This window comes from Bubalus bubalis, chromosome 18, assembly GCF_019923935.1.
Source record: "Bubalus bubalis isolate 160015118507 breed Murrah chromosome 18, NDDB_SH_1, whole genome shotgun sequence".
Classification (NCBI taxonomy): domain Eukaryota; kingdom Metazoa; phylum Chordata; class Mammalia; order Artiodactyla; family Bovidae; genus Bubalus; species Bubalus bubalis.
In genome coordinates this window covers 53,732,481-53,757,654 of record NC_059174.1, presented here as the reverse complement: position 1 = coordinate 53,757,654, position 25,174 = coordinate 53,732,481, and the positions used below count along the sequence as shown (strand labels likewise).

Genomic DNA, 25,174 nt, shown 5'->3' with positions numbered 1-25,174 from the left:
GGCTCCTCTGGGAGGTCCTCCCTATAGCTCCACCCCCTTGACCCTGGATTCGTTCCCACCCAACAGCCTAGCCCCGCCCCTCTCACCCCATCCCCGGGCCAGCAGCTACCCCACACCCATAATGGAGACGCATCCACTCCATTCTACTGCCCCCAAACCCTCCTCCCCTCAACCCAAGAGGAAGCGGAAGGAAAGCCACCTCCACCACCCCAGCCACTCCCCCAACCTGGAGCTGCCTCAGACCCCTCCTCTTCAGCTTTCTGGGTTCCTGGGGCGCTGGGCCCACTCTCCAAGGAGGCAGGGGCTGGCTGGTCACCTCCTGGGAAAGGGGGAGGCCCAATCAAGCCCATTCCCCTCCAAATACCACCACCCCCCCCCCGCCCCCCACCAAGACAAAGGCTCTGGGGGAGTGAGAGGGGGTTTAAGGACACACATGGGAAGTGTCATTTGAGGAAGTCATCTCTTTATTGGGGAGGGCGCTCTGAATGGCTCAGGGCAGGGCAGGATCTGGGGGTGGGCCTTCTAGAGACAGGCATGGACTGTCCTCCCTAGCCGCCAGGGCACACGGGGTCCCAGGGTCCACCATGCACCCCTCGAGCACACACACAAGCAGCCAGCTTCATGCATTTTCAAACGGCCAGGCCTCACCCGGAGAGACAGCATCTGCCGGGTGGGCGGTCCGGGGAGAATTCAGCTCCATCTCTTCACCCCAGTCGGACACAGGCTGGTGGCCCCCAGGGGGCGAGAAGGGGCTGGAAGGCGTGGCAGGGGCCTGGGGGAGCGGCAGGGGCTCCTCCGGCCTGGCGGGCTCTTTGTCACCATGTTCCCTGGCGGGGCTCCCGCTGGGCTCAGCCTCCTGGGGTTGGTGATCTCTGGCTGGTTCTTCTTCCTCATCATCAGCCTCCTCTTCTTCCTCGATCTCCTCCTCCTCCTCGTCATCCTCACTCACGTCTTCCCACTCCTCATCCTCCCCGTATTCCCCCTCATCCTCGCCCTCCTCGCCCTCATCCTCAGGAGGCCGATGGGCAGGGGCCGGGGTCTCAGGCAGCTGTGAGGAACACAAGGCAGGTCAGGGAGAGGCTGCAGGCCCCAGGCACCCCCACGCCGTGCTGCCTGCCGGGAGCTGACAGTCCGCCCTACCTGCATGGGCGCCTCCTTGGGGAGAGCAGGTTGCGGGGGCTCGGGAGCGGCGGACACGGCCTCCTTCGTCTCCCAGCGGTCATCGTGGTCACTGGAGGGGACAGAGGAAAGGAATAAAACCCAGATGGACAGGAGAAAGGGGCTTCCCACGCCAGGCTCGTCCCCAGACACAGAGCTGCAAAATTCAACAGGTGGAGAGAGCGGGTCTTTGGGATTCCCAGACAAGGAGCCGGCAGGCTAGAGCACCGAGGAGGAAACAGGGCGTGTGTCCTGGTGTCAAGAGGTGACCAGGCAGAGAGGGGCCAGGTAGGCAGAAGAGATGGGTGGGAGGGCAGGAGGGGACAGATGAGGGTAAAGTGACAGCCAGGCCCCGACACCCCTGAAACCAAGTGCCTGACCCACAGGGAGACAAGTGCCTGAGAGACAGATAGGGCCAAGAAAGGACAGAAATATCCCCAAAACCCACAGCCAGAGAACAAGCAGGGGTAGAGGCACACAGGCCCACTGGGGTTGTGCAAGTGCAAGGGGAAGGGGGCCCCCACCTGTAGGCACGGGGCACTGCCTTAGGCTGGGGTCGGCTGCTCTTCTTCTTTCTGCGGCTGACCTCAGTTTTGTGCTGGGACAGGAACTCCCTGAAAGTGGGGGGCTTGGGGGGCCGGGCCCAAGCCTGGTCATCTGCAACAAAACCCAGGGGAAGTCAGGGGTGGAGGGCACAGTACAAGCTACCCCCACCCCACCCTGCCCCAACCCTCCTGGCCCAGCCAGCTGCCTCACCCCACCCAAGAACTCCCACTCACCATAGCGGTGGGATGGTTCCAAGGCCACGGCTGGGCCATCCTTGAACCTGGGCAAAGAGAAAGGGGTGAGCAGGCAGCTGGTGGCACAGGGAGAACAGGTAGGGCAGGAAGAGTCACTGGGGGAGATGGGGGCCATGGTTAGAAATCAAGATCACAGACCACAAGGTCATCAACTGAATGCGGGAGCATGTCACTGATTAAAGCTCAGAATCAGGTGAAAGACAAAAGGCAGATGTGACATGGTAGTACAAACGCAGAAAAATGGTCAGTATTTGACAGCAATTCCCGATCTCAACAAGAATGTGCAAGTTCAACATCGCCAGCTTCCTGTCCAGCCTCATCTAAATCTCTCTCTCTCACCTCCCGAGCTTAGCAAGTTCTCCTACCACAGAGCTCCTGCCGCATGACCTTTGCACGTGCTGCTCCTGGGGCTCGCTTCCTCCGATCTCTCTGGGGCCTGCTCCGTTACCTCCTTCAGGCCTAACCTTTCCAATCACGTATTATTACATACACTGTGTTGCATGCTAAGTCGCTTCAGTCGTGTCCAACTCTTTGCGACCCCATGGACTGCAGCCCACCAGGCTCCACTGTCCATGGGATTCTCCAGGCAAGAATACTGGAGTGGGTTGCCATGCCCTCCTCCAGGGGGTCTTCCTGACCCAGGGATTGAATCCTCATCTCTTATGTCTCCTGCATTGGCACGCGGGTTCTTTACCACTAGTGCCACCTGGGAAGCCCAATTACATACATTATCTAGGTCTAAAACAGTAGCCTCCAAACCTCTCCATACTCTGCTTCATTATTCTTCAGCATGTGGCATTAGCTCTATTCACTGCACAATCTGCTCTATTCAATGCAAACATGAGACTTGCTGCAGGCTGCTGTGGGGAGGTAAGAGGACTTTCTCAGTCTTAAGCCCAAGAACATCTCCAAAAAGCTCACCTGCCTCCCCCTCAGAAACATCAGCTAAGATATCTGTGCAAAATGTTTCTCACGCTGGCAAAGGCTTAGCTCACAATCCAAAAATAAATACTCCGACCTCCAGGCACACAGACAAGATCCTCTTTCTTTAGCCAGCGCTGTGGCAAAGGATAGAGGATGATGTAAAAATGACAGCTGTCCATCTTAAGACTGCCGTTCAGCAGCTCTTCCGGACTCTTCTCCGCCTTTGCTATGGCAGTTAGCCCTCCTGTGGATGATGCCTTCGCTTTGACTAATGGGATGTTTCCTGGGACCCGAAAAGCAACAGAGTCAGACCTGAGAATAATAATGCCACCAGGATAAGGTGCTTGGGTAGGTGGGGGACACAGTTAGAGGGATGAAGGGAGGATGCCAAGGGGGTCATCGCTGTAATTCTTCACGCCCTCCCTGCATGAGAACTCACATCCGCACCCTTCTGTAGAACCACAGCAGTACTATCGAGCTGACAGTTTAATTTCCTGCTGCTGCAAGGTGGGGTCTGCTGGCTAACAGAACGGGGAAGTGTCTCACTCTCCCTCCTGCATATCTGCCAGTACTATGGCCAGTGCTTCCCCCAGTAGCCCCATCCCTCAGCGCGAACGCCAGAATGTACACATGCAGGGCGGAAGTGAGTTCAACCCCAGCTGGACCCACAGCTTCCAGTCCAACCTGAATCAGCCCAACTTAGAAGACCGGTGAGCATAGGAAAAAGAAATGTTTCGGGACTTCCCTGGCGGTCCAGTGGTTAAGAATCCACCTTCCAGGGCAGAGGATCTGGGCTCAATCCCTGATTGGGCAAGCTAAGACCCTACAGGCCTTGGAGCAACTAAGCCTGCCTCCCGCAAGAGCTGAGCCCAGGCCCCCTGGTGCCTGCAGGTCACAGTGAAGAGCCTGCACACCATAACTGAGTCCTGATGCAGCCAATACATAAATAAACAAATGGTTGTAAAAAAAAGTATGGCTGAGTCCTTTTGCCGTTCACCTGAAACTAGCACAACATTTGTTGTTACACTGGCGATACCCCAATACAAAATGCTTTAGGTGTTTAAGAAAAAGAAAAAGAAACGCTTTTCTGTGGCCCTGAGATTTGGCGATGGTTATGCAGTGTTACCCAGCTCGTGCTAACTGATACACACGACGAGAAACCCGAGAGAGGCCAAGGAGTCAGAAGTCAGCGCGAAGGTAGAGGAGCCCCATAGGGGTGGGCAGGGCGGAGACTCACATGCCATCCGTCTTCTCGGCATCCCACTCCCGCCGCCACTGGCCAGTGGGCTTGCGGTGCCTCTGCAGCCGCTCCTGGTCTATCTTCTCCCGCTCCTGCTTCCAGCGCAGATACTCGGACCGCTCTCGGCCCGTCATGGAGAGCGTCATGTCCCCGGCGCCGCCCAGGCCGGCCCGGCGGCCCTGCCCCAAGCAGATGGGCAGTCAGGGCTCCGCCCACCACTCTCGCCCCTGCACCCCTTCCCTGAGGCCTTCTAAACTCCTGGGTAGAGCCCCTGGCTCAAGGTCATAGGAGGAGGAGGTGACAGGATAGAGATCAAAGCCGTAACTGCTCACGTGGCACCTCAGAGAGGCCACCCCAGATCCTTCTCTGTTCTCCGTGCCCTCACCTGGCTGGGCTGGAGCCTTCTTCCCCAACATTCAGCATTATCTGACATCTTATTACATGGCCACTGATTTAGCCCCAGCACCCTAAACAGTGCCTGGCCCTCAGCCGGTACCCAGTAAACATCACTAGCATTAGTAAGGAGGAAAACCACACCAAAACAGATCATAAAGCTACAAAAAGAAGGTAGTATGGCTCTGGGGCAACCATCAACTGGAGGGTAGCTTCCTGCTCTAAGCCCGGCATTCGACACACATCCCTCCCCGTGGAACCCAGAGACCGGCTGCTGGGCAGCAGTCGTGGCCCAGCCGCCCACACCCACCTGCCGCTCCTGCTCGAGGCCGTAGCGCACCCGCTCAAAGTCAGGGCCCCCCCAGTTGCGCCCGTGCCGGCGGCTGCCTTCCCGGCGGTCCCGCTCAGGCTCCTCCAGGGGCCCACTGCGTCGCCGGGGGTCGTCCAGGAAGTTCCGCACTGGGTTGGGCTCCAGCACGCCTTCCTGCGGGCAGGCGGAGTTGGTTGGGGGTGGGGGTGTTGGAGGGCTCCCCCGACCCGGCGGCTCCACCCCACAGCCAGGGGGCGCCCGTGGCACTGACCCGCTGGTTGCGCTCGTACTCTGCAATCTTCTCCATCTCCTCGTTCATCTTCTCGATGTTCTGCTTCCGCCGCTCCTCCCACTCCTTGTTGGGGGGAGGAGGGGAGGACAGAGACAGACACACACAGGGCGTCAGAAAGAACTACTCAATCTGAGCGTTCGTCACCATCTGAGGCTCTCTCCTTAGACCTGTTATGCAAGGCAGCCCCTGGCTGGCACCTGGACACTGGCTCTCTGCACGTCCTGTCAACAGTTAACCAGTAAGCGGGGCTCCACGTGCCTAGACTTCTTCTGCAAACAATACAGTGTATGCTGAACACCCACTTTCCTTCTAGGGTCTGGAATTTGGGTGTGTACTAGGCAGAGGGGACCTATGTGACCTGCCTCGGATAAGAAGCCTGGGTACTAGCTCTCTAATGAGTCCCCAGTAGATGAACTTTGACATATGTTGTCAATGAAGAACAATTAAGTGCAGCCTATGTGTCTTTGGGCTTCCCTGGTAGCTCAGTGGTAAAGAATCTGCCTGCCAATGCAAGAGACACAGGTTTGATCCCTGGGTGGGGAAGATCCCCTGGAGTAGGAAATGGCAACCCACTCCAGTATTCTTGCCTGGAAAATCCCATGAACAGAGGACCCTGGCAGGCTACAGCCCACGGGGTCACAGAGGCAGACACAACTCAGTGACTAAACAACAATTTGTGTCTCCACTGGACGCAGACTCTTGAAAGCTAGTGCCTGGTATCCTCCAGACTCTGGCTCATGGACCTTTTCCCTTTACTGATTTTGCTTTCTATTCTTTCCCTGTAATAAATCTCAGTTGTTGATCCTTCTGGCAAAATGCTGAGCCTGGGAGAGGGGCTGGGGACCCCTGCAATGGCTGCCACAGTGCAACCTGACAGATGGCCAGGTGACCCCCACGATCCACTCTCCTCCCTTTCTTAGGTCAGTTTTCCCCCCTGGGTGGCAACAGAATTTTAGATGAGCATGTGCCCAAGATGCTGGGAACACTTGCATTTCCAAGACTCAGCATACAAGAGAGAAATAAACTTCCATTTGATTAACGCCATGGCACTTTGGTGTCTTTCTAAACATCCTTAAGCAACATACCTTGAGCGTTTAATCTGAGAGTTTCTATGCCTGATGTCACACGATGCTTATGAAAATCTTTAAACCTGATTTTCATTCCTATTTAAGAGTGAGAACTGAAATCTCCTAGAGGGGAAGTGAGCTGCCCAAGGACAGGGAACTCATAGAAAGTTGTCGTCTAAATGACCAGGCTTGGCAACTTCCCACTCTGCTAATCTGCGTGGTGGGGTGCTGAGAGCAGGTACAGTAAGAACCTCACCGCTCCCTGCCAACTAATTCAGGGAATGACAGAGAGAGAGCACATGTGCACGCACACACGAATGAGCAAAGCACGCGCGCTGGACAGAACCCACCAGATACCACCAAAAAGAGACAAAGGGAAGGGAAGGCAGATGACCAAGCACACAGCAGAGCGCAAAATGGGAGACAGAAAGAGACAGGGACCACAGTGCTGGTCTGGGGGGGAGAAGAAGCAAGGGAAAGAGATGAAACAGAGCCGGAGCGAGGGTCCAGAAAAGAAAACAGAGACAGTAAACGATGGATGAAGGAGAAAATCCATTTGTGAGCAGGACAGAAAGAGCAACAGGACAACACTGAGCCTCCCCAACGGACTTCAGGCAGACGTCAGCCCCCTCGGCTCCTACCTTGGATTTGCGGTCGGCAGTCGAGGCGTCACCACCTCCAGAGAGATGAGGGGACCCCCTGCCCCGACCCCTCCGGCCACGGCCCCCAGCACCTCCCCGAGGCTGCTCCCCGGGACTGTCTTCCCAGCTGCGGGATGTCCGGCCCATGCCTGCCCGGCCTCCATGCTGAGGGGGGATCCGGCCTCCCTTGCTGACCCCTGGAGGCCGAGGGGTCCCTGGAGCCCTCCGGGAAGGACCCAGGTTCTTCTCCTGGAAAAGGGGGAGGGGGGAAAGGTCACTGGGGCAGGGAGACCAGGACACCACAGGCCCAGAGGGCGGCTGCCAGGGTTGAGGCCCCACAGGCCTGGGACAGCGGGGAAGGCTCTTAGGTCTCACTCTCACCCGCCCATCCTCGCGAGTCCCACCCTGGCATGGAGCTCACCACTGCCACATTCTCCTTCTCCACCGAGCGGCTCTTCCGGGGACCTGTCACTGCTACTCCCTCCAGTTCAGCTTTCTTCCGATCCTCCTCAATCTCCTGGGAGATCAGAGATAGCAGCTATCAGGGGTCCTGTGTACCGGCCAGATTCCCACAGCCCCCTGAATAGCCCCAAGTCGGCCCCAGCACAGACCTCTATCTGGAGCTCTAGACAAGAAAGGTGGTCACTTCTTCCCTCTAAGCGTACCAGGCGGTGCCCCTGCTCAGACCCTCTGAGCCAGAGTCAAAGGCTCCCCCACAGCCAATGGGGCTTCACAGGGTGTGGTCTCGTTACCATCCCATCCTCATCTCCCACTCTCCTCTTGCTCACTGTGACCCTCTCACTGTGCCTGGAATATACCATGTTCAAACCTGCCTCAGGGCCTTTGCACCTGCTGTTCCCTTTGCTGGAAATGCCCCTTCTCCATAGATTCTCCAATCCCTCACCTCCTGCAGGTCTCTGCTCAAAGGTCCCCTTCTCAGGAAGGCCTTCCCTGACCAGCTTGCCTGCCATTCTCCACACACCACCCACCCCCTTCACATCATGACATTATGTCTATTTTGCTTCTTATCTGGTTCCTCCCCATAACAGAATCTACTCTGTGTCAGGAATATCTGTTTTGTTCACTGATGTATACCCCAAGCCTGGAACACTGCCTGGCACACAACAGAGGCTCAACATCCTTTTTTTTTTTTTTTTTTTTTTTAATGAATGAATGCATGAAGAATGAATAAATGAAACCTACTCCTTCTCCTATCTCAGGGACAGCCCCAACACCTACTCTGGCACCTGTGACAGGGACCTGGGCCTCATCCTGGATCCTCTTCCGCCACCGCCCATCAGTCACTGAGTCCCTCCCAACAGCCCTGTCCCAGGCCAGGCACCTCCTCTCCATATGGCCCCCACCCCTCGCCCCCCACAAAGTCCCTGCCCCAGGTTCCTCCTTGTCTCCAGAGTCCTCTCCTCCCATCTACCACCACACAGCAACCAAAGGAGTCCTCCTACAAACCTATTCTGACCTGGCCCCACTTCCACTCAAAGCCCTCGATGGCTCCCCTTAGGAAAAAGTCCAAACTCTTAGCCTTATGGCCTTCTGGGCCCTGCGTGGCTGGGCCCCAGAGGGTCTCTCCAGGTCAATATCCTCCATCTGACCCTCCAACTTTAAGCTCCAAGTTTTTGCACAAACTGTCCCCTCTGTGTGAAGTGTGTTCTGCTCTCCTTTTCAACTAGCTGGGACCTTCCTGGTGGTCTAGTGGTTAGGACCCCATGCTCCACTTTCACGGGCCTGGATTCAGTCCCTAATCAGGGAACTAAGACCCCCCACAAGACATGCAGTGCAGCCAAAAAAAAAAGACTGGCTAACATCTACTCACCTTTCGAGTCTCAGAATCCCCTCCTCCAGGAAGTCCTCCTTAATATCCCCCAGGCTGGGTGAAGAGCCCCACCTGGGCTCTCACAGAACCCTGAGCTCCTCCATCCCAGGCTGGCCCACTCGCTCACCACTGACTGAAGCCATGGCTGGGCCCCTACTGGCCTGTCAGCCCTGGAAAGGCAGGCCCGGGGTCCCCTCCATCACCGCTGCTGCCACAGTGCCACTGAGCAATGGGCCCTGGTGAATATTTGTGAACGAACAAACCAACGATGGAATGAAAGGAGGAATCCCAGGCTAAGGCCCTCGGCTTTTACCCTGACAGTGATGAGGAGTCATGAAAACGTTTTAAGGAAGGGAGAGGTGAGGGAAACTCACTGCGGGGAGGAGAGGGGATGGGGTCTCCCAGGGCGGGGCTAGGGCACCTGGTAGCGCCGGATGAGGGCCTCATTCTTCCGCCGAAGAGCCTCGATCCTCTTGTCCAGCTCAGCATCCTTCTCCTCCTTCGATTTCAGATCCAGTGCGGCTGACTGAGAGGGGCGGACAGATAAGAGGCTAGAAATCTCTACCCGCCCCAGGGTCTGTGGGCCGGGAACCTCTCCTCCCAAGCCCCCTGCCCCAAAGCTCAGATCTCAAAGACCCCATTTTTCTTCTCACCATTCCACTGGCAGGGTGGGACCTGGGTCCCAGCAAACCTCCCCTGCAGAATCTGGACACAGCACTGGGGGCTCCTGAGGGCAGAGGGAACAGAAGGACTAAGGCCAATGGCTCCACTCAATCTGTCTCTTCCTGTCCCAGACTGGGGGCTCCTCAAATGCGCACACACACACACACACCACACACCCCTTCACTCCAAGGGACACACACACACACACACACACACACCCCCTTCACTCCAAGGGACACATATATACACACACACACACACACACACACCCTTCACTCCAAGGGAATTCTCGCCCTCACTCCCAGTCCCTCTTCTCGAAGCCCCTCTTCTAGCCCACCCTCTACCAGGAAAAGTTTAGACTCAGTACTCTCCAGAGGGTTTTGGACCCATCCATTCCTCTGTAAACAATGTAGTCACACACGCCCTGGGAAAGTTCTGGGCCCGCCCCACCACTTAGGGAAACACCCGACACTGCTCCCTTCAAAACGAAAATCCTAGTTCAGTCTCCACACCCCTGTGCCGGGAGTTTAAAACCCAGGCCTCTACCCCAAGAGAGCTTCAGGAAGAGCCTCTCCCACGACCTGCGCGAGAAAGCCCGACTCCCCGTGTCCAACCTGGTGCTGCTCACATCCCGTTTAATAATCTACACCTAACTCTTCCCCAGGAATTTCAGCGACGTCTTATAACCCTACACTCAAAAAATAGTCCGAGCCCCATTCCTATTCGCTGCCCCTACCCTCAGGGATATTAAAGCCCCGCCCCCAGCACCCCAACACAGATTCCTCCAACAGACACAGATACCCCTGGCGAGGCTTCCCGGGTCTGGTTCGGCCTTCCGGAAGAATACCCTCCCCGCCCAGGCGCAGACAAAACTGCCCCGCCCTCACGCGGCTTTCTAGGGAAAGGCTCCAGTCTCCACCCGGTCCAGAACGCCACAGCCCCGCCCCGAAGAGAGGCAAACTTTCCGGCCCCGCCTTTCCCGCCAAACATCTGACCCCGCCCACATTGCGTCACTAACCCCACCCCCTTCCGGCGTCCGACCGCCCCGGCCAACTTCCTGGCCCCGCCCACAGGAGCCCCAGGCAGCAGCCTAAACCCGCCCCCTCCTCCTCGCCTTCTGGCACCGGTCCCGCCCCCGGCTCGCCAGCTAACACTTTGGCCCCGCCTCCGATTTGCTGAGCCCAGCCTCTGGTCACGCCCCCTGGCTCCGCCCCCGCCCCGCACGTCAGTATCTGGCCCGTACCCGGCGCCCCTAAATTCTGGCTCAGCGGCCCGGTTCCTGCGAAACTTTTTGGCTCCGCCCTACCGGCGCCTGGCCCCGCCCCGACCCTCGGGTCAGCCCCTGGCCCCGCCCCTGACTTCCAGGACCCACTTCCAGGACACGCGAAACTTTCCGACCCCGCCCCTAGTCCGCCGGGTACTATTTGGCCCCGCCCCCAGCCGCGGCAGAACTTTTTTCGGGCCCGCCCCAGCTGCCCACCAAAGCTCCGGACGCGTCCGGAGCCCGGCCCACCCAGGCCCTGCCCCACCGACGGCCCGCCCCCTTAGCACCCTTCTAGCTTCCCTTGTGGGCGTCCAGTCCCCGCCCCCCGCGGAGTACTCTGACCCCGCCCCCGCGGGCGGCGAGCTACCCCGCCAGCGCCGGCGCCCGCTGCCCCTACGTGGGGCATCAGGCCCCGCCCTCTCCGGGCGCGCTCCCGTCCCCCTCCCCCGGTCACCTGTCCCGGAGACCCCGCGGCGTCCGCGACTCCGGCTCCGTCGGCCTCCGCGTCTGCAGCTCCCGGGCCACGCGCGTCACTTCCGGCCTGCACCACGTGAAGAAGGAAACTAAAGCGGGTTACTTCCGGTCTTACAGGCCTGTTTCCGGGAGCCTTAAAGGCGCGGCGCTCCTCCCCTCCAACGCCCCCTCCTCCTAACCCTCCACGCCGGGTGGAAGCGGGAGTGGGCTGAGCGGGTGCATAGAGAGTTCTGCAAGCTAGTTCTACTGTCTTCTACCTGAATGACCTCATTCCAGGGAAAGGAAACACCATCCTCTCTCTCGTCTCTATTTGCGTCTCCTCTTTCCTGGTTCCTACAAGTAGTGCCAGGCGCTGGACTGACTCCTGAAAGCCTGACCTGCCAGCTTGAGCTGGGAGGTGGGCGGGGGTCCCCCACCCTCCTGCCAGTGAAACCTTATAGTTAGTTGTAGGAGCTCACAGTTTTCAATGGAAAGAATCTCTCCTTCATCCTCCGAATCAGCATTGAGTGCCAGCTCTGTACTGGGGGGATAGGGAAGTGGGGGTTAAGGTGATGAACAAGGCAGACCCCATCCCTGGCCTCTTGAGGAAAGGCACAAGTACATGTGAAATGACAGAAAACAGAACTGTGGGGATGTCTTGTGAGAGAGATGAGGATAGAGTGAGGGGGTGGCTGTCAGGGCAGGGGACACAGCCTGTGCAAAGGCCCTGTGGTGGGTGAACTGGTGCTTCTAGGGAACTGGAAGATGCTCAGAGGAGGATCTACTGGGTTTGGCTACAGAGTCAAGAGGGTTACATACATTAAACAAAGCTTAGACATAATTTATCTATTGTTACAAGTGACAATAAATGCTATGGAACACCCTTACAGGAGGTGATGACAGATGTAAGTGGGCAGACCAGATTTCCTGAGATTGGTGATAAATTTAGTTTGTGGTCTAAAACATGGAAAGGGAAAATACTTGGCAACCCACTTCCCCTATACGGTTATCATTAACAGCCTTTCAGAGACCTCTACACAGACAATTTAATTCTCTTAAAATTCCCCAAGAATTCCCTGGTGGGCCAGTGGGTAGGACTGGGTGCTTTCACTGATGGGGCCCACGTTCAATCTCTGATCAGGAACTAAGATCCCACAAGCCTCAAGGCACAGCCACAGAAATAAATAGATAAATAAAAATTTTTCAAATACCTACCAAATCACTGCATCACCTGCTTCAGTTGTGTGTTCAATTGTCGCCTCTTCTTAGAGGTCTTCCTTGAAACCACTCATTTGAAAATTTCAAAACCTCTCATCCTTTTCTCTTTCAATTTTATTTCTCCATCTTACTGTTTACCCTCTAAGCTACCATGTTTCACTTTATTCTCTTCTTGTTCAGTCTCTAAGTCATGTCCGACTCTTTGCAACTCCATGGACTGCAGCACCCCAGGTTTCCCTGTCCTTCACTATATCCTGGAGTTTGCTGAAACTCATATATATTGAATCACTGATGCCATCCAGCTATCTCATCCTCTGTCACCTTCTTCTCCTTCTGCCTTCAATCTTACCCAGCATCAGGGTTTTTTCCAATGAGTCAGTTCCTCGCATCAGGTGGCCAAAGAGTTGGAGCTTCAGCTTCAGCATCAGTCCTTCCAGTAAATACTGAAGGTTGATTTCCTATAGGATTGACTGTTTACTGACTTTTTTTCTCGACTATATTGTCTGTGTTACGTCTCCAGTACCTCCAACAGTGCTTCATACATAAGAGTCTCTCAAAACCTATTTGTTTAATAAATGAGTGATTTTTTGGGCAGGGTGTTGGAATTTAGGTCCCGGACCAGGAACTGAACCCAACCCTTGGCAGTGAGATCGAGGAGTCCTCACCACTGGACCACCAGGGAAGTCCCTGACTGAATCTTGGCTAGTACTATTCTTCCTTGTTTATGAAACAGAACGTATGCACTGAAATTCTATACCTTGAAGTTAGCCGTGGATGGTTGACTGCCTTTTAAACTGCCACATGAAATTCTGGCCTACAGATGAGCCATAATTTAGTCCAACTGGTCTCGTGGATGTTCGAGTTGTTTCCAACTGGGGAAGTTGCCAACAATGCGGCACTGAATTTCTATAGGCACATAGCTGCTGTGATCACATGATCTGTGATCTTGTTCAAAAATGGGCTCCTAATGTCATGATTAAGGCTGTTGACTCTGAAGCCAGAAGATCTGGCTCTGAATCCTGGCTCTGTCATTTACCAACTGTGTGATCTTGGGCAACACGCATAGGAAACTTCTCTGGCCTTCATCTTCTCCATCTGTAAACGGAGATCATAACACCATCCTACTGTTTGTTGTGCAGAATTCAATGGATTCATGAATTAATAGACACCCAGTGCTTGGCCTGAAATATTGGAAGTTCTCAATAAATGGAAACCATTCTTCTGTCTTCTAGGAAAGCAGATTGCTGAATCACAGGTTAATTCTCATTTTTATTTTCCAGGGGAAAAAAGAATGAAAAGAGGTGGACCCAGGGTTTGTAGAGCCTGAAGTTTATACCAGTTGGAAACCCTCCTGAAAAAAAGGAGTAGGAAATTCCCTGGTGGTCCAGTGGTTAGGGCTTGGCGCTTTCACTGCTGGGGGCAGGGTTTGATCCCTGGTCAGAGAATTAAGATCCCACAGCCTTAAAAAAAAATGTACAAGACCTCAAGGGCGCCTCCCAGGGTGTTGGGCAAAGCTGTGGAAAGGAGGGACCCGGAAGCTTGCACTTCCTCCGTTTCACAGGAAAGCCACCTCTGATGGTGGCCACTCAGGAAAGACCTAGTGCTCACTTGCACTTTTCCAGGCAGGACAGCGGTGCACAGTCCCCTGGCAGCCTCACGGTCAGGGGTATTCTCACTCTTTGATCTTTGCCAATATCACAGCCAAAGAGTCTGTCTCAGTGTAGTTTGGCCACTCTCTGATTGAAAAGTGAGACTTCAGGCTTCCTTGGTGGCTCCATGATAACGAATCTGCCTGCCAGTGCCGGGCACACAGGTTTGATCCCTGATCCCGGAAGATCCCACACACCTCCGAGCAACTAAGCCCGTGAACCACAAATCCTGAAGCCCACGCGCCCTGGAGCCCGTGCTCCACAAGAGCAGCCACTGCAATGAGAAGCCCGCGCACCGCGGCTAAAGAGTAGCCCCCGCTCACCGCAACTGAAGCAAAGCCCACGCAGCAATGAGGCCCCAGCACAGCCAAAAATTAATTATTTTTCAAAAGGGAAACTGAGCACTTTTGGTATGTCTACTGGGGATGAGAAGATGAGATGTAAGAGTGAGCCAGACCTTGAGAATCCCTCCTTGAGAAACTCAGCATCTTCACCAGAACTCTGGGCAATGAAGGGAATTCTTTATCATCTCCACTTTACAGAGGAGAGCACAGAGGCCCAGTAAGAAGAACTCAAAGGTCCACTAAGCTACCAGTGCCTGGGTCCCTGCCTGGAGCAAAGCGGGTTCAGGCCCCACGTGGTCTTGATCCCTTTGCCCCGCCCAGCCAGTCAAAGAGGTGAGCATTCTCACTCCCATTTTATATTTTTATTAAATACATTTTTTCTTTAGTTTTATTTCTTTTGATTGCACTGCTGGGGGTTGTGGGATCTGAGCTCCATAGCCAGGGATCGAACCCACGCCCCCTGCTGTAGAAGCTCGGAGTCTTAACCACTGGACCATTAGCGACGTCTCTATTTTTTTTTCTTTTAATTTTTAATTGAAGTATAGTTGATTTACAATGTTGTGTTAGTTTCAGGTAAGCAAAGTGATTCAGTTGTGTATATATGTTGATATAAAGTGGGTGTCCCTGGTGGCTCAGATTGGTAAAGAATCCATCTCCAATGCAGGAGACCCAAGTTCGATCCCTGGGTCAGGAAGATTCCTTGGAGAAGGGAATGGCAACCCACTCCAGTATTCTAGCCTGGAGAATCCCATGAACACAGGAGCCTGGTGGGCTGCAGTCCATGGGGTCGCACAGAGGTGGAGACGACTGAAGCAACCTAGCATAAGTACTCATACATATGTGTCCTTTTTTCTGATTCTTTTCCATTATAGGTTATTACAAGATATTGAATACAGTTCCCTGTTCTCTACAGTAGGCACTTGTTGTTTATCACTTTTATATGGAGTAGTATGTTCACGCACACGTTAGACATGACGACTCAGCTGACGGTGCTGGCCCCCAGTCATCCAGCTGATCAGCAGCCGACCTGGAATTTGAACCTGGGGCTGCCTGACCCCAGAGAGACAGTGAGGAGAACAAGTGATATCTTGGCTCTGAGACCGGGTTGTCTAGGTTCAAATCCCTGCTCTGCCACCTGAGCTGTGGGACCACAAGGAAGTCACTTAACTTCTCTGAGCCCTAGGGTCCTCATCTGTAGTGACAAATATAGTGCCCACCCCAGTGGGCTACCGGCCAGGGGGTGTTGCAGGGTGAATAGTAGTAGCAATTTAGTTGCTAAGTCATGTCCAACTGTTTGTGACCCCGTGGGCTGTAACCTGCCAGGCTCCTCTGTCCATGGGATTTCCCAGGCAAGAATACTGGAGTGAGTTGCCCTTTCCTCCTCCAAGGGATCTTTCCAGCCCAGGGATCGAACCTGCATCTCCTGCACTGCAGGCGGATTTTTTACCACTGAGCCACCAAGGATCTCGTATAAATAGTGGTTCCCAAAGATACCCACCTTCTGATCCCTGGAGCCTGAGAACGTTATGTTATGTGGCAAAAGGGACTTTACTGATATGATCAAGTCAAGAAACCTGAGATGGAGAGATAACCCTGCACCATCCACCATCGGGGTGGATCCAATGCCAATCACAAGGGTCCTCAGAAGAAGGAAGCAGGATCTTCCTTGGTGGTCCAGTGGCTCACACTGCATGCTGCCAGTGCAGGAGGCCCAGGTTCAATCCTCGGTCAGGGAGCTAGACCCCCACATATGCCACAAGGGATGACCAAGAAATTAAAATAATTAATTTAATTACATTTTTCAAATAAAAGAGGGGGAAGCAGAGGGAGATTTGACAAGGAAGACGGTCACATGCCGATAAAGCAAATGCTCCACTGCTCATGGGAGAAGGCAATGGCACCCCACTCCAGAACTCTTGCCTGGAAAATCCCATGGACGGAGGTGCCTGGTGGGCTGCAGTCCATGAGGTCGCTAAGAGTCGGACACGACTGAGCGATTTCACTTTCACTTTTCACTTTCATGCATTGGAGAAGGAAATGGCAACCCACTCCAGTGTTCTTGCCTGGAGAATCCCAGGGACGGGGGAGCCTGGTGGGCTGCCGTCTATGGGGTCGCACAGAGTTGGACACGACTGAAGCGACTTAGCAGCAGCAGCAGCAGCCACTGCTCATATTGAAGAGGGAGGAAGGAACCAGAAGTCAGAGAACGCACAGACCACAGCTGGAACAGCAGCTGGAAACGGTTAGTGAGCAATTCTCCCCACAAGCCTTGCAAGGAGTGTGGTCCCGCCGACACCTTGATTTTGGTCCAGTGAAATAGACTTTGCATCTCTGACTCCCAGAATGGTAAGAGAATACACATGTGTTGTTTGATAGCAGCAAGAGGCACTTAGCACTGTGACCAGGAACTTCCCTGGTGGTCCAGTGGCTAAGACTCCATAATGTCAATGCAGGAGGCTGGGATTTGATCCCTGGTCAGAGAACTAGATAAGAGTTCACGTGCCACAGCTAAAAGATCCCACAAGCTGCGTCAAAGAGCGAAGATCCCACGTGCTGCAACAAAGACCCAGCGCAGCTAAATAAATTAAAAAAAAAAAAACCTGTCCCCAGAACACATTAAGTGCATTTAACTGCCACTATTATATTTCTGTTGGGCTTCCCTGGTGACTCAGTAAAGACTCTGCCTGCAATGTTGGAGACCGGGGTTTGATTATATTTCTGTTACGTGTAATACCACTGACCACATAACAGGCCAGCTGATGATCTGTGAACATGTCACAAATGTTTACTAACTTATTGATTAAAAGGATACTCTCTTTTCATCTGCGTCATAGTCCTAAAAGGTGGGTGCCTTGTTTATACCCATTTTACAGAAAGAGAAGACAGGCTCAGTGAGGCTTCTCCATCCACGGTGTCACAGCTGCTGAGCGGCTGGGTTGGTGTCGGATAACAAATGACCACAAACAGCGTGACTCAAAATAGCAGACATACATTCTTTCACAGTTCTGGCAGCCAGAGGTCTGAAATCAAGGTGTCAGCGGAGATGCTTCCTTCTGGAAGCCCTGCTTCTGTCCCCGCCTCCGGAGGCCGCGGGCAAGTCTTCCCCTTGGCTTACAGACCCATCGCTCCACTCTCCACCTCAGCCTTCACCAGGCCTTCCTTTCTGGATTTCTCTGTATCTTCTCCTTGTCTGTCTCTTATAAGGACACCTGTCATTCAATTCAGGCCCCACCCTAATCCTGAATGATCTCAGCTTGAGTTCCTAAGTTTCACTACATCTGAAAAGACCCTTATTCCCAGTAAGTTCACATTTTTTTAAATGTGCTTATTCTTTTTTTATTTTTGGCTGCACTGGGTCTCCGTTGCTATGTGCAGGCTTTTCTCTAGTTGAGTGGGGGCTACTCTCTAGTTGCAGTGCCCAGGCTTCTCATCGTGGTGGCTTTTCTTGTTTGCAGAGCACAGGCTCTAGGCGCACAGGCTTCAGTAGTTGTGGCGCACGGTATTACTTCCTCTGTCGTGTGGGATCTTCCCGGACCAGGGATCGAACCTGTGTCCCCTGCGTGGGCAGATGGATTCTTATACACTGTGCCACCAGGGAAGTCCAATAAGGTCACCTTTTGAGGTTCCAAGTGGACCTATCTTGGAGACCACAATCCAGTCACTGCAATGGCGGGGTCAGAATTTGAACTCAGTCCCCAGGCCGGCCAGCCTCACATGGCCCATCCTCCATAGAGTCCCTCAGGCGGAAAGAGCAGACTTGAGGGTGCCCAGCCCTCTGCTGACCTCTCGGGCCTCCTCTTTCCCTTTCTGCCATCCTCACCCTCCACGGTTTCACCTCCTGGTTCTCAACAGGGACAATTTTGCCCCCCAGGTGACATTTGACAGTGTCTGGAGACATTTTTGGTTATCACAACTAAAACCCCAGACTGTGACCTTGTTTGGAATAAAGGGGCCTTTTCAATGTGGTTACAGCAAGGAGGTGGAGCCCAGATCATCTTGGATTAGGGGAGATTAAGGAGACGGTCCCCCTAGCATCTATTGGGTTGAGGCCAGGAACCTGTAGAACATCCTCCAATGAACAGAACAGCCCTCACAACAAAGACTTATCCAGCCCTGAAAGTCAATAGAACTGACACTGAGAAACGCTCTTCTAGCCATACAGAACAATATTTTTAGCTCCTTGAAAATAACATGCTCTCCCTCATCTGGGCCTTGGAAATAAGCCATTCCTCTTGCTTGGAACACCCTTCACAGCCTCTTCCACTGGTTAAGTCTTCTTCATCCTTCAGAGCTCAGCTCTGATGTCACCTCCTCCAGGAAGCCCTCCTTTGGGACTTCCCTGGTGGTCCAGTGGCTAAGACTCCCCACTCCCAGTGCAAGAGGACTGGGTTTGATTCCTGGTCAGGGAACTAGATCCCGCATGCCGCAACTAAGATGGAAAATCCCATTTGCCCCAACTAAGACTCAGTGCAGCCAAATAAATAAATAATTTACAAAAAAGGGAAGCAAGGAAGCCCTCCTTGGCAGGGTCAGCCTTGAGGAGCACCTGACCTAGTCTGCGGTCAAGCAGGACAACCCACGCCAGTGTTCTTGCCGGGAGAATCCCATGGACAGAGGAGCCTGGTGGGCTAGAGCCCATGGGGTCACAAGAGTTGGACACCATTGAAGTGACTGAGCATGCATGCTCCGCATACATGTGAGCCCCAAAAGATATGCCACGAATCAGAATGTTCATAGCAGCTTTTACATAATAGACCCTCTTTAGGGGCTGATTTGTATCACCGCAAAATGTATATCGTGAAGTCTTAACCCCCACCTCAGGACCCCAGCGTGTGACCTCACTGAGACAGATTACGTGTCTCTCGGCTCTTTGCTGAGGTAGTTAAGTGAATATGAGATCATCAGAATGTACTCTAGTCTAGGATGACTGGTATTCTTATAAGAAAAGCAGATTAGGGAAACTTCACAGCTATCTAGTGGTTAAGACTCAGCACGTCCAATGCAGGGAGTGTGGGTTCAATACTTGGTAGGGGATCTAAGATCCCACATACCCTGTGCTGAGGCCAAAAAAAAAAAAATGAATGAGAAGAGGTTAAGACACACACAGAGACCACCACTGGAACCCACAGAGAGAAAGTGGCCCTCTACCAACCAAGAGAGGCCTCAGAAGAAACCAACCCCACCGGGACCTCGATCTCAGACATCCAGATGTCTGAGAACTCTAAAAAAAATAAGTATCTGTTGTTTAGGCCATCCAGTCTGTGCTAATTTCTTCTGGCAGCCTTAAGTAGACTAACCCAACCCCAAACCGGAAGCAACTCAAATGCCTGTCAGCGAAGGGGATAGTCACACTGTGGTGTTTTCCTACCAAGGAATACTATACGAAAAAGAAAACGGGGACATCCCCGGTGGTCCAGTGGTTAAGGCTCTGAGCTTTCAATGCAGGGGTTGTGAGTTCGATCCCTGGCCAGGGAACTAAGATCCCACGTGCCAGCGAGGCGCAACCAAAAAGGAAACAGAAAACAAACGGCCTCCGATCATGCACAGTGACATGATGAATGGATGAATGGCACAGACATGAAGCCGAGCGACCGAGCGACAAGAGCCAGACAGACAACAAGGGGCACACATGCATGGTGCCGTTTGTCTGAAGTTCTGGAAAAGGCAACACTAATCTCTGCTGTTAGCATTCAGGATAATGGTTCCCCGGGGGAATTGACTAGAGGGGGTCTGAGGGAAGCTCCTAGGGGTAATGTCTGTGTCTTACAACCCCCATCTCGGACCCTGGGCAGGGTGTACGTATTACATGGAGTTTCACGTGTGGGATTTGTGAGCCTTACAAAAGTATGGAAGTTATGCCTCCGTTGAAGCAACGTTTTAAAGTATTTTAAAAGGAAAATTTGAAAGTTCAAAAAATAATCGTAAACAATACTTTGTGTTTAACGTGAAATGGAGTTACGTCCTAGTATTAGTACACAGGTAATAACAGAGGGCCTGAACGTCTGTAGAAAATTGGGACAGCCTGCAGGGTACTTCCGCGGTGCGAGTTTCCCACTCGCCACCAGGGGGCGGTGTGGCGCACTCCCCGCCGCTTTCCACCCCAGACGCATTCATTCAACAAATAGTCCTTGAACCATGAAACCTGCTTTGCGGAGGAGCCTTGATCTGTTTTTTTTTTCAATTTGTGAAATGGAAAGTCGAAGGTACAGCTATGTCCCTGCCGCCATGGAGGTGACTTTCAACTAAAGAAAACAGACTGTAACTAGCTAAACAAATGAATATGTAAAAGGAGAGCTGTGGAGCAAAATAAGGCAGAGTGAGGGGACAAAGATGGTCCTGGAAGGCTTCTCGGAGAAGGCGATTTCAGTAGAGATCAGAGTGAAACGTGGGGGCAAGCCAGGTGAATAGAGCCGTGTCCCGGGTGAAGAGAGGGAATATGCTGGCTCCATTCCCAGCTGTAAGATAGAAAGGGAGGCTGAGGTAGGCCCAGTAAGAGGCACTGGGAGGCATATTCCCTGACACAAGCTGCGCAGGCAGAGCTACAGACAAGACAGAGCTCCTATGAGCCTGGGGAAGCAAGGAGGCAATCAGGGAGTCCTGCCTGGAAGAGTCCTCGCAAGACTCAAACCTTGTGTTGTGGTCCCTGAAAATAATTTTCAGACAGGAGGCAGAACAAGAGGAGAATAGAATTTATCAGAGTGGGAGACACTTAGAACAGCGGGCCAGCTCAAGGGAGCACGACAAGGAATATGGGTCATTTGTCTGTTTTTATAACCAGGGAACAAAAGAATGGGCTAGACAGCTTGCGAGTCCTTTGCTGATTGGATGAGGTATGTATACTTTCCTTATATGGGGAAGAAGCACAGGACAGATACCTTTAGACAAAAAGGGCTCAGATATTCTGCATCAGCTGCAACCTGGAGGGAAAGGCAGGAAGGGTCTGCTGCTTTCCGTTCCTGCGTTCTGAGGCCTTTTGGGCTTATCTTGTTCTTTTGCCCTCTGGCCACGACACCTTGTAGGCCCTCTGAGGTGACTGACAGAATATTTGTTTTATCAGGATTGTTTTAAGATCGTGTCTCTGTAGCCCCAGGCCTTAAAGAGAGTCTGTGTGTGCCTGCTAAGTCGCTTCAGTCGTGTCTGACTCTTTGTGACCCTGTGAACCGTAGCTCTTGAGGCTCCTCTGTCCATGGGATTCTCCAGGCAAGAATACTGGAGTGCGTTGCCATGCACTCCTCCAGGAGATCTTCCCAACCCAGGAATCGAACCTGCATCTCTTATGCACTGGCAGATGGGTTCTTTACCACTAGCGCCACCTGGGAAGCCCCAAAAGGAGTCTGTACTAACATATGTCTTTCTTGCCGCTGAGTTTTGTTGTTGTTGGGGGCTTTTGTTTGTTTGTTTTGTCTTGTCGTGTTGCATGAGGAATCTTAGTTCCCGGACCAGAGATTGAATCCATGTCCCCCTGCATTGATGCATTGGAAGCATGGCAATCCCATGCACTGACCATTGGACAGCCAGTGAAGTCTCTCTGTGGTTCTCTTTTGTTTCTCAGCAATTCATTCCCAAGTCCTGGTAAAAATGGTACTCTTGCAATCTCCATTTTATAAAGCAGGATACCAAAACCTGGAGTCCTTGTGAGCTGTTTAAGGTCACACATCCAGCTGGGATTTGAACCCAAAGCGATCCTTCTGATTCCCAGAGCCCACACTAACACCTCTATAATAAGTGTTTGTAATTACTAGTTGTGCTTAGACAAGATACTTAATCCTTCTGGCCTCAGTTTCCACGTATGTAAAATGGTGCTAATGATGGCAGGCTCTGAGGATTAAATAAGATGATACAGTTAAAGTGCTGAGAACAGTTCCAGACACACACTCTATGTGTAGGCTATTATTGTTATTATCCATCAAATCCAAACATAGCTACTGAGCAAATCATGTAGATTCTACTTTCAAAATAAAATCTCAATAAATCCAGAATGCTACACTGGCCCCCTCCACCTCTGGCTTCTCAGGATGGTCAGAAGGATTTAACCAGGACGGGTGTTAAAGTAGTGAGTTGTCACCGAGTTTGGCACATAGTAGGTGCACAGAATGTGGGAATTACCATTATTATGATATTATTATCATCATCCTGGTCTTTTTATCCTTCCAGATGCTCAGGACAAAACCCTCCAAATTCCTCTTTCCCACACATCCACACCCAATGCCTCGGCCAATCCTATCGGCTCCACGTTCAGCCTGACTCCACAGTACCCACTCTGGTCCAGTCTCCACCATCCCAACCTGTCGCATCCTCCCGGGGCTCTCTGCTCGCTCCGCCCACAACCCTACAACCTGTTTCCCATTTGGCCGCCAGGGGGCGCCGTAAGAACGAAGTCAGCTCACCTCCCGTCTCTGCTGGGAACACTCCAGTGGCTGCCACCTGACGCCGAGTAAAAAGTAAAGTCCTCACCACGATCTAATCTTGTATGGACTTCACCCTCTCTCTTTACTCACGCCCTTCCAGCCCCACAGACGCTCCTGTCTCTTCTGGACATGTCCACTCTTGCCTTAGGACCTTTGTACCTGCCTTTCCCTCTGCAGGGGCGCCTCCTTTGGGCTCTTCCTTCCAGTATCACTTTCTCTGGAAGATCTTCCCTGGTCACCGTGGTGATTAAGACCACTCTCAACACTCTCGGTCCACCTTCCCTGCTTCTTTTATCTACTTTGAGACTCACTTTGTATTGTTAATTTTATTATCCATTGCCTGTCTCCTCCAGATTAGAGTATCAGCCCCAGGAAGGCAGGGATTTTTGTCTGTTTTCTTCACTCCTGTGCCCCCAGCGCCTGTAACAGTGCCTGGCATAGAAAGTCAAATCTTTGCTGAATATACGAATAAATGAAGGACTTCCCTGGTGGTCCAGTGGTTAAGACTTAACCTTCCAACGTTGGGGGCGGGGTGGTTCTGTCCCTGGTCGGGGAGCCAGGAGCCCACATGCCTGGCAGCCAAGAGCCAAGATATAAAACAGAAGCAGTACTGTAGCAAATTCAATAAAGACTTTAAAAATGGGCCACATTAAAAAAAAAATCTTAAAAACAAGAAGAAGAAATGACCGCAGACATCTGGGTGATTACTAGCATTCCCTTCTCACATGTGAACCTCTAAAGGGCTCCATTCACCAGATATGTGGCCTCAGGCGGCCGACCTCAAGGCTCTGACCTCCGTTTCCCAGTTGTAAATGGGATAGAAAATTGTCTCTGTCTCCTGGGGTTGCTGTGAGGATGAAATGGATTCCTATTTGCCGCACTCGTGAGCTGGTGACATCGTTAACTGCAAAGGTTGGGTTTTTACGCCGGAGCCTGCGCTTCCTCCTTTCGCCGCTCGGAGGCAGCAGGCGCCCAGCGGATTCACCGGCTCGGCCCGCGCGGGATGAGGAACGGGGGCAACTCCGGCGGAGGAAGCTGATGAAATCCAAGCCAACTTGCAGTGAGCTCATCCCGCCCGGGCGCCTCCGGAAGCCACGGGGCCTCCGGGGCTCTGCCTGGCCCGAGCGATAAAACTCCAGTGCTGAACCAGGGAGGGAAGTCCTTCCTGAAGTCTGCCCTGCGTGGGGCCTGCTGGCTGAAGCCTGCCTGGGTTGGCGGGGAGGGGCGAGGGTGAAGTAGCAAATGGTCGGTCCTCGGGCTTCCGCAGAATGAAAAGTGAATTCTGAGCTTGGTGTGGGAGTGAGAGAGAAAGGGGACGGTGAAGGGAGGGAGGCAGAGCCAAGACGTGGGAAGACGCAAAGATGGGGAGACTTAGGCAGAGGAGGGGGAGACAGAGAGAGCCCGAGAAAGTCTCAGGAGGGACAGAGACAGGAAGAGAGAGATGGGGGGAGAGAGAGATCAAGGAGAGACAGAGGTAGGGGAGAGACAGGGGGAGACAGAGCTGGGAGGTGGGAGACAGAGACAAAAAGAGAAAGAGACAAACGAGGACACACACATAGGGAGAAACAAACAAACGGGGAAAACAGAGGCGGAGAGAGTCCTAGCGAGTGGCCGAGATGGGGAAGGAGAGGGAGAGGGAGTCAGTGCTGCAGAGACCGAGGTGAGTTTGGGGAGCGGTGGGGTGAGGGCGATCCGGGAGGGGCACTCGGGGTTAGGGTCGCCTGCAGGGTTGGGCCCTGCGGGATATAGGCGGGGCCCCTCCCTACCCCCCTATCCCCACCGCGGCGGCGGCGGCTGCGGCGGCGGCGGCCGAGTTACGAGTTACCAAGTTACCGCAGGATTCGGAAGCTTCTCACTGGCGAGGCCGCAGCCAATCAGAGAGCCGCGTCGCTGTTCTCGGGCAGGAGGCCTGGAGATGCACCTTCCCCCGACACCCAGCGAAGCAAGCGGCCACACAATCACAGTGGCTCACACACTTACCCTGTCCCAGGGACACGCAGCATCGCCTGCCCCCTATACGCACACAATCACAGAGACACACATCGTGTCATACACACGCGGCCCCAGGAACACGCAGAGACACACAGCATCGCAGACGCACAAAATCTCAGGGACACACTCGCAGTTCCAGGACACACAGCACTGCCCAGACCCACAATCACAATGACACACAACATTACCCTAACACACAGCACACTGAAACCCAGTGTTGCCCAGACCCATGCATTCTTCACGACTTAGACCCTAGAGCACACAATATAAGTGGCACACACAATGCCAGTGGTCATGGCACACACATTATCGCAGTGATACACACAATCACAATGACTCATTCAATCACAGTGACACAAGACTGCACAGACACACAACCTTATTAACAAAGGCACAGTCCCATGGACACACACCACACTGACAAACACAATCACAACGGCACACATAATCAGGACACACAGCACTGCACTGATATACATACTCTCAGTAACACACAGTCCCACAGACTCACAACATTTCCAATACAA

General features: G+C 53.2%; 1 protein-coding gene across 1 annotated transcript; it reads right to left on the bottom strand.

The window, feature by feature from the left end:
• Positions 1-441: 441 nt before the first annotated feature.
• Positions 442-10,324, bottom strand: CCDC9 (coiled-coil domain containing 9). The gene is made up of 12 exons (XM_006067455.3): positions 10,207-10,324; positions 9,310-9,383; positions 9,078-9,182; positions 7,247-7,342; positions 6,826-7,074; positions 5,097-5,180; positions 4,826-4,999; positions 4,120-4,301; positions 1,938-1,984; positions 1,683-1,815; positions 1,141-1,231; positions 442-1,048 (listed from the first exon to the last, which is right to left on the bottom strand). The coding sequence occupies exons 1-12, from the start codon at positions 10,307-10,309 to the stop codon at positions 620-622; spliced, it is 1,767 nt and encodes a 588-aa protein (XP_006067517.2). The 5' UTR covers positions 10,310-10,324; the 3' UTR covers positions 442-619.
• Between the last annotated feature and the right edge of the window lie 14,850 nt (positions 10,325-25,174).